The sequence below is a fragment of the Chinchilla lanigera genome, unplaced genomic scaffold (assembly GCF_000276665.1).
Source record: "Chinchilla lanigera isolate Chin_1 unplaced genomic scaffold, ChiLan1.0 scaffold00067, whole genome shotgun sequence".
Taxonomy (NCBI): domain Eukaryota; kingdom Metazoa; phylum Chordata; class Mammalia; order Rodentia; family Chinchillidae; genus Chinchilla; species Chinchilla lanigera.
In genome coordinates, this window is record NW_004955468.1 from 11517950 (window position 1) to 11527812 (window position 9863).

The 9863-nt window shown below is 41.8% G+C and overlaps 1 protein-coding gene across 1 annotated transcript; it reads right to left on the reverse strand.

The window, feature by feature from the left end:
- Window positions 1–7874: 7874 nt before the first annotated feature.
- LOC102007212 (C-reactive protein) lies at window positions 7875–9606 on the reverse strand. The gene is given in 6 exon segments (XM_013522300.1): window positions 7875–7923; window positions 7925–8214; window positions 8216–8301; window positions 8304–8492; window positions 9335–9475; window positions 9591–9606. Coding segments are annotated over 6 exon segments (771 nt in total).
- Between the last annotated feature and the right edge of the window lie 257 nt (window positions 9607–9863).

The window sequence follows — 9863 nt, forward strand, 5'->3', positions numbered from 1 at the left end:
GGGTATCCTTAAAGACAAATAAATTTGGCAGGGCTATAGTTAGATGCATTCAGTCTTTTAGGAGGAGAAAGATTGGCTTAGTTGCTGTTAAATACATACATTACTTCAACAGCTCTAAGTTGTATCCAAACGTCGGAGCCACTGAGAACTTTTTAAAATGTGATGCTTACCTCTCAGCTCCAGAAAAACCTGTTCAGAAGGCCTAACGGTGATTCTAACTAAGTGCAGCCATGAACAGGATGCTCTGTTCTTCCCTCCTCCTTGCTGATGGAAATGGAGTGAGGAAGGAAGAGGGAAAATTCAGGCCCCATAGGGCATGAGAGCTGTGCACAAGGATGATCAAAAATAGAGTGAATGTTTAAATTTTTTTAAACTCATTACAGTAAAACATACACTGCTCAGAATAATGTGATAAGTGTGTTTGAAGTGAGGGGAGTATTTTGAATAGTTGAAGGGGGCAATGTGTTTTTTTTCCTATCATAACTTTTAAAATTTATCCACTCACCGTGTGTTTTGATCATTACTCATATGAGGAGTAAAAGAACATCAGAGCCAAGAACAAGGGAAATGTACTGTGTGATCCTCCAGGGGCACCTTCAGGAGGTGGGGGCTGGGTGAATGCTTCAGCACATACTTCACATATCTGTGGCTCCCATCAAAGACATTAGGAGAGAAAGTCCCTCTGGTGACAACACAAAGTCCTACATGTGCACATCTCCAGTGTCTCCCACCAAGGACTGATTTGCGTCAAAGCCCCCACCAAATGAATCCCACTCCTGCCCCAGGAAGATGCTTGTCTCTGTCCCTACCAAGTGTCCCTTCTCCATAGTCCTCCTCTCATGGCTTCCTGTCCTGCCAGCTGTGCAACCCCTGAAATGGTTCACACAGAGGAGCACAGTGCAAGAGGACCCTCCATTCGTGAGTACACTGCGACAATCTCCCAGTCTTTACCTTGAAGAGGTGAGGCTCAGTATTTAGCAAAAGCACAAAGGCTGCAGGCCAGTATGGTTGTGGAGGCCTGGTGCAGGCCACTAGTGGCTCCCTTGACTCCACAGTCGGAGTCTCAGAGGAAACATCTGCCTCTAGTGAACATAAAACCCTTCTTGTCAGACATAGACAAAGTGAGAAAAGATCATCAGTTAGACTTGTTAGGTCGCAAAGATACATCTGTCATCCTATCCAGAGATACTGCATTTAAAATCACAGCGTGGCCGCTTCCCCAGACCACAACTCCTTATTCAAGCCAAACCTTTACCCCAAGTCAAGTTGGCACCGTCTTACCCCAGGACAAGTCTCATCGACAGCAGTGCCTGAGCTGCCCACCTGCGAAGAAGCAGCAGGAAAGGCGAGAAAGGCCAGACACACAGCTCCAAACCCTAAACTTCACACACCCTCCCTGCTGCTCGTTTGTAGTATCCCCCTGGGGAAAGTGTCACTGACTGAGATTTGGGGTTTGGACATCTGGGATCCCTCTGTCTCAGGTCTGCTCCACCTTGACCTTAAATGTGCTGTAGTCAGGGTGTCTCAGCTGGTAAATGATTTTCCAGAATTGCCCCTTGGAGCCATGAATCAAAGCTCTAAGAGCAAAGAGAGCAAGATAAATCATGAAATGAGAGATCAATATGGGTTATTTATTAGAGACTCCACAGTGCCGGCTGGTGCTCCAACAGATCTGTGTGGCATTGCCTGGTAAATTAGGACAGTCACATCCTGGGAAATGATGTAAAGTATGGGGGAGGGGAGCTTTAGTCACAAAGCCATTTGACATTACTTAGTACACCAAAAAATTTAAAAATCAAGTATATTTATGTAAATTGTATGCAACTACACTGAACAGAATGGATAACATTTTACACGTGAGTTGAGCACTATATGATACATGTAAAAATGCTTATGATTAGAAAAGAGAAAAAATAAAAAGACTTGTACATATATTACATTTAAAAGATGTAATTATTTTAGGAAAAAACTACAATCCCCCAAATCATATGATCATGTTATAATAGTAGGATTTTTCTCCTACAATATTTCCATAATGTGGCTGTATTGCTGCTAAAATGAAGTGTGTGTGTGTGTGTGTGTGTGTGTGTAATTGAGAAACAAGGAAGGAAAGAATAAAGATCAGTAGTCCTTGAAGCTTGAAAAGCTACTGTTTCATTTTATGAATAGGACACCCAGTTTGACTGTGGCTATTTGGCTCTATGCCCAGAAAGACTACAGCAGAGTGCAGTATCAGGCAATATCCTTAAGAGATATATACATTTAGGCACAGAGTGTTTTGCAATGTATAAATTCCTACATAAAACATTTTAATTTCTTGTAAAAAAATCTTGAGCTTATTCATGAGTTTTCCTGCTGATGTTCAGTGAGAAATTGGTAAGAGAGGTTTTTTCTCCATTGACAAGAAGAATCAACTCCGATGTGGGTAGCATACCCTAAGCACAAGAGAAAAAGGGCTATCATGAATGGCAAGACATTTCTAGAATGTTTGTTTTTTAATGATGTATCTTAAATTTTCTTTTAAATTTTCCTTTCCCAAACTTCTTCCATCTGATTTTAAATATATAAACTGGTATAACATAATGACTTTAAAAAGCTTTTGTCCTCTCCTTTTAGCCATTTTCCCAATAAAAGACACACACATAATTTAAATAGTAGGTGAAATATTTAATCTGATAAGTGATGTTTTCCCAAAACCAAAATTGCTTTTTGTTAGCATCTGGGCTCCACAGGTGAGTCAAATGAATACAGCTACCAAAATGATGGGTGGACAGTGGAAATTTTACTGATTTCATGGTACTCACTATGTTGTTAACTCTATCTGCAAAATGAATGCTCTGAATGCGTCTTAAAACTGAAAGAGAATAAGATAGAAAGGGGGGAAAGGAAAGAAGACAAGAGAAGGGAAGGGAAGGGAGTGGAAGAGAAGGGAAGAGAAGGGAAGAAGGAGAAGGGAGCAATTGAGAGATCATAATCTACCCTTAGCTCCAGCAAGGTGCCAGCACAGCTCTGTAACTGTTCATATCACATCACAGAGAAGAGGGTATAATAAATCAGCCTACAATGCAGCCATACCCTTCTCTCAAATAGGTTTCATGAAGGTCCTCTCTTCCTCTTATGGCTTATAATACTACAGTAAAAACCCTTAAGGTTCTCAGCTTCTTTGGACATCTTGGCACTCTGGTTTCTCCCTGATTTAGAGCCCCAAGAGATCAGACAAACCTCCCAAATTGCAGAGATCCAAATTAACATTTCCAGGGAGCAGAAAAGCACCCGAAAGCGAGCAGGGTGTTTGTTATCATAGTGTGGCTTTCTTGAATAAATAACTTGCTAAATACAGGCCTGTCACTTTATTTAACCCTAGAGCAGAAACACCTCTAAACTCCAGTGCTGAAACAGAGAGTTTTGTTATGTTTCACCAATTCAAACCCAAACCATAAGAATATCACATTAGGGAGAGCACCTTATGAGTTCATTTATCTGTGTGTATGAAAGGATATGGGGTAGATGGGACCCATTGAGTGAGTCCTCAGAGAAGGCACCAGATGCTCTGAGTCTAGCTGTGCTAAGTCCTCCTTTAAAGGTGACTAACAGCCTTCAAGCCTATTGAGAACCAGGCATGTCCCTCAGATAAGACATCTAAGCTACAGAGAAATTCTAACTTGATAGCTCTAACAACCATATAGGGCAGAAGAGCTTGCGATCCTACATATTCCTGGTTCTATCTCCAGCAAATCTGACCTAGCAGTTCTGGAGTTGAGGAATCTATATTTGTGATCAACACCTCAGTGATAATGATGGCTGTATCAGCACACCATAATGTATCACTGGGTCAGGCCATCTAAGGGAACTGAACTAAGAGTCTGCATTTCCTGAAAGAAAAGCTCAGTCACTCTTAACCCACTTTCTGTTACAAATGGATTGAAAAGAGGCACAGATAAGATAGAGACAGGGAACTGAAGAGAAGGAATCTGGACAGGTTACACAGCTCATCTGAGACAAAAGGGTAATTATCTCAGAATAAAGCATTTAAATTGAAACAGCATTTCTGTTTTCTTCCTCTCAGATTCTGGGGATCAGAAATCTACATTTGGAAATCAGACTTGGGTGTTGTATTGCAACAGCAAGCAGAAACGACATCCAGGGTTTGGAGACAGATTTATTTTACGTCAACAGGCACTGAATGAGGCACTCCCAAAATAGCAGGCCCCAATCTCTGGTGGTCTAGGGCTTATATGGGATAAGCAAGCAGGAAGTACAGAGGCAGAATGGCTTGTCAGTTGGGGATTGGTTTACCAAATGTGCATCACAGTGACCAGCTATTTCTAAGAGACAGGAGCAGCCAAATCTGGAACCGGAACTATTACCTGGGCAACTAAGAAACTGAAGTATACAGGCAGAAGGGAGGCATTTTCTGTTACATTACTGTTGTTGTTTAATGATCTGGAGTCACTTGCTTTCTTTGTCCAACTTTGCTTCCCTGGGACACATCAAACTTGATAAAGAAAAGTATGGGGGAAAAGTTCAACGAGCTACTATTTCTACTCACTTTTTCAAGTGAGACTATCAGTATACATTTGAGGTGGTGCTTAGTCTCTCCTTCAAGGCCAGGATAGACCAACCCTCATTATAGAGATGGGATCCCATCTGCTCATCTGGCCCTAACGGAAGTCCAGCTTTGACCATTCTATTTCATGACCACCTATTATTAGAGAATGTCAAGGTGTCTTGCCTGGTTAATGATTTAAGAATTTACGTTTGTGACTTGTAAGTCACCATCTCATGCTTCATCTCCTGGTAAAGTGTACATATTTGGACCAGTTTCTATCAGGTAGCAACCTGCAGAATCTCAGATCCATAGATTGGGCTATCTCCTCTATTTACCACTTCCTCCTTTTCATTTTTATAATAAGTTCTAAATATCATTTGGCCCTCAATCTTTTAAACTTTTGCCTTAACGCCTGATTCTACTTCTGAGCAAACTAAATGCATGATCCCTGGGAATAGCAGTGCTGATGATGTAACCTTTTTTTTGAAGACATAACTTTATCAATATCAACTAGATGTGACCTCAATGGAGGACTGACGTTACTCTCCATTTACTAAAAAAGAAAGGCCTGGCACTAACTTGCCCAAACAAAAATCATCCTCTTTGGCAGATGTCACCCAGCATGTAATTAGATTACATCTAACAACTCTATATTGACTGACAATTCATCAGTCACCTAGAGATGCATTGCCCAATAAGATTACATTGAAGTACGTACCGGGAAGCTAAATTGTTCAAATTTGAACATTCTAGGGATGCTTTATAAAGTTTTCCAGTACTCACTGGATGCTAGTTCCAGCTGTTAAAATTTTTCTGGCTAAAATTATTAGAGCCAGAGGCTGTTCACTAGAGTATGGGTAACAAGGTACCCATAATTGAATTCTGAAGAAAGTATTAGCTCAGCCCATATCCCTAGGGAGCTGGGGTGGTCTTTGATAATTAAGACATATCTCCTGCCTGGATTCTTTAACTAGAAAATAGTGTCAACCCTCTCTTATGCTTAGCTGAGTGTCATGGTATATGGATCTGCCCTAATTGGACAGTAGAGAATATCTGCACTCACATTTTTGCCCAAGAATGTTTCTCCTTATCTTCTGTGCTGCTAATGGTTATCACAAGTCAATTAGGGAAATCAATATTCATAAATAATTACCTCAGACATTGTCTGTTCATCCTCCTAATATTCTTTCCTTAATTCTTAGCAAACGAGGTGCTTCAGTTGTTTCCAACCCAGACAAATTCTACCTAGTTGTACTTCTGTGGTGTACAGTGTTCAGATACATAATACAACACAGCCTAATAGAGCTGTAATGAGAGCTGATTATCTGGGAGTCATTGTACTAAATGCCATACATGCAGGGTTTTATTTGACTCTTAAAACAATCTTTTGTTATTATTTCTCCCACTTTACAAATGACAAAACTTAGACATAAAGGTTATGTTACATAAGATCACACAGCTGTTAAGCTGTAAAGCCAGAATTTAGACCTATGCAGTCTAATCCAGAATTTCTGTTTAACTATTCTACCATATTTCTTTCCTAAAGTAATGACTTGATTGCAGGCAACACTATATTTCATAACTGGGTGTGGTTTCTATAGAGTAACTTCAATTGTTCAACTTATTTCTGAAAGACTCTTGTAAAGGATGCCTCTGGAGGACACCAGCAGCCATTATCCTTGAGAGATCTTCTTCTGTAAGAGAGCCAAGCAGACAAAGCAAATGCATTCCAGCACTAAACCTGACAGCAGATTCGTGGATCTCAATGATCTTTTGTTTTCGTTGCTCAAACTGAAATATTGATGGAATGAGACTATAAAACCTCCATCATGACCTCACATGCATGGCCAGCTATCTCAAGGGGTGCTGTACTGGACAAAGAGAAGCCCTGCAGGAGGCTTGAGGAAAGGTGACTGTTCTCACAGGACAGTAATGGTCAGTCTGAACTCACAGGGCCTTGATTTCAGAGTCACGAGAGAAATTGCAACAACTTCTAACACAGCCATCAAGAAACAGCTCAAACTCACTCAAGTAAAGAAGGCTTTATTGGTTCATGGACCTTGAAAGTCAGGGTGTAAATTTTTTGCCAGATAAAGCTGATTCAGAGACTCAAGGTGGTCAAGGCTCCATCACTCACTCTGTTGACCTCTCAGCTCTAGAAAGCCCAGAGTGGCTTCTTCCTCAACATCTCTTTCCACGTGACCAACAGGATGGCTGCAGGTGGTTCCAGGCTTACATCCTCCCAGTTGGGAATTCCAACAGAAAGGTGATGGGCCCTCACAAAGTCCATGACTCAGTCCTTTGGAAGACTATAATTTGTCCAGCTTGGAATGTGTAACTAATGCAAACAACCCCTACAAGGAGGTGGGAAGATGATACATGGTAAGATAGCTTAGGTCACATGTCCACTCCTACAGCCTGAGAAAGCTGGGAATGTGGAGGTGGAGGAGGAACAGCCTCACCCATGGACTGGGAGAAGAGCTTCCCAGAAGAACTGTACAACTAAGAAAGCACTGTAGGGCCAGGGATATAGCTCAGTGGCTCAAGCACCGGCCTGGCAAATGCAAGGTCCTGAGTTTGATTCCTGGTACCATAAAAACAAAAAACAAAACAAAAAACACTGTAAACAGATAAAACCTTATATAAAACACTTTGGCAGTGAGCTAAAGTTAACTATACCTCTATACCTAATTTTGCCCAGGGGAAAAAAAGACAGGCTTTCTCTGATCGGACAACTTTGATTGCCTTTCTAGAGTTTTTAGAGACAGTGGAGGAAAAGCAACAGTATTTTGGGTTTCCCATTCAGAAGACCTGAGCCCCATGATACAGTGATGAGCACTCTGAACTCTGAATCCAGACCTTATCCAATGGCCTAACTCCAGTGCAGAACAACCCTATGCATGTGGGTAAGTCTCTCCTACATTCTGCGATGTCCTGGGTAGAGAATTAGTAAGAAGACCAGCACACATTTCTCATCTCAGAGATGTACTTGCATTGTGATTTTTAAAAATTTTCCTTTTGTCTGAGTGTCAGTTCTCATCTATATGAGGATAAGAGGTTATTTCTAAAATCCTTTTAATTAGAAAACTCAACATATTAGCAAAACATCTGCAATTCTGATCCTTCTAGAAAAAATATCTCAATATAGTTCACAAGCTCCCAAACCAGACACATAAATCCAATCCTGCGCTGCTGAAGAATGGAAGTAAACAGTTCTGTTTGCAGAGCAAACCAATAGGGTATATAGGGAGAAAGTCCATAGCCAGAGATCTGGGGCCCATGACGTATCATCTTCAGGAGGCACCTGAGGATTCACAGAAGGGCCTCAGGACCACAGCTTGGGCTTGATGAAAACTTTGCCGTGTGTTTCATGTCAGTGCATGCCAGTCCAGAACATCAAGACTGTAGGTCCCACCAGCATGCACTGTGCCAATCTCCTTGGGTGATAGAACAAAGTCCCACATGTTCACACCTCCAATGTCTCCCACCAAAGAGTGGTTTACATCAAACCTCCCACCAAATGCATACTGATCCTCCCCAAAGATGATCACGGCCTCTGTCCCCACAGAGTACTCTGTCTGCAGACTTTTCCCCACCTGGGGCTTCCCATCTACCCACAACTCTATGATCCCCAAGATGAATTCCCAACTGGCAAAAATGTGACTTCCCATGTGGAGCCATGGGAATTTCAGGAGCCTTGAAAAATATTTCAGGCCCACCCACTCCAAGAACATATCCTCTAACTTTAAATCAAACATGAGGATCTCATTAGCTTCTTTCTTGGTAGCATAAAAGAAAACTCTATATCCACGGGTCATAAACAGTTCAGTGTAGACATGGAGGCACACAGTGAAGGCGTTCAGTGGCCTCTTCAACTGTGCTTTCTGGAATACATAGGAGTTATCTGACTCTTTCACAGACACAGAAGTCTTCTTAGATATGTCTGTGGGACAGAAAACCAAGTGGAGATGAGAAGTTTCTCAGATTACAAAGATCTGCACCTTGCTTAAAAATAGGTTGGCATCAAACCAATTGACTCCTTCCCTGGTTACACACACACACACACACACACACACACACACATCATGCCAGATATTCCTCTGAATTCAATTTATATGATCTTAAATCCCACCCCTATCCCTCAGATAAAATCTCTAGTATAGCTTGGGATAGCCCCTAGCTTTCTGGCCAAACACATCAGAGGCTGACCAAGAACAGGTAACTCGACAGCAGCTTCTCCATGGTCACTTTCTGCTTCCTATAATGTAAGGGTCTGGATTCACAAATGTCTTTGTCCCAAAGTTCTCTGGCTATAAGTCCTAGATCCCCTGCCTCAGCGCTACCTCATACTGTATAGACTTATATCCACAACTGAGTGAAGTCTGCCGTTTTGTAAGTAATTTTCTAATACTGTCTCTTGGGCCAAGTGTCAGGGCTTTGGGAGGAAGGGAGGCAAGACCATTCTGGAACAGAGAAGCCAATGTGGCTTATGTATTACAAACTCCTGTGACTACTGAATCACCCGTTCTTTGTGACAGGAAGAATGAAGAAGCTTCCCAGGGTTCCACTCTGGCTATCTATCCTGAAGCAATAATGAAACATTTTCACTTAACAGACAAGTGGCCATTTGTGTGTGCATGGCAGGTACATGTCCAACAACTACTCCAGACCACGTTATGGAATCAGGCAGAGAAAAGCTGTCACTCGTACAGGTGGACATCAACACTGATCCCTTCATACATAACTGCTTGTTTACAGATTAGGAAATGAGGAAAACAAATATACCATTCCCTGAGCCAAAAATTGGCTTCTTAGCCAACTGAGTGTAATTATCAGGAGATCTCTGGTCCTGTGAAACACATACCTGATCACAAACGTACCACTGTGTCAGAGTGTCTTCAAACTCCAACTCTCTATTTTCCAAGTCTGTAAAGTTTCAAGAAGGAGTCAGGGCAATCTGCATCTGTTACTTTTGTCACAAAATTTAATTTGTCACTCCACACTTCCTGGCAACCCTGCTACAGTTCCCTACTTAACTCACTTTTTAGAATGACCATTTTGCTACTTCTCCTTTGTCCTGAAGCCTCCAGAATCACATCCTTTCCCACACTCGCCTGATGAACTCACCTCCCCAATAACAAATTAGAAATGACCAGAAAAGAACTATTATATCCTTGTGGCAGAGGCTCGGGTCATTTCTCCAGGCCCCATTCTCAACTTCTCTTACAAGAAGAGCAGTGTTTGTAGCTGGACACATGGTCACACAGCCAAGCACTAGCTTTCCCAGCCTCCTCTGCAGCTAGAAGTGATAATG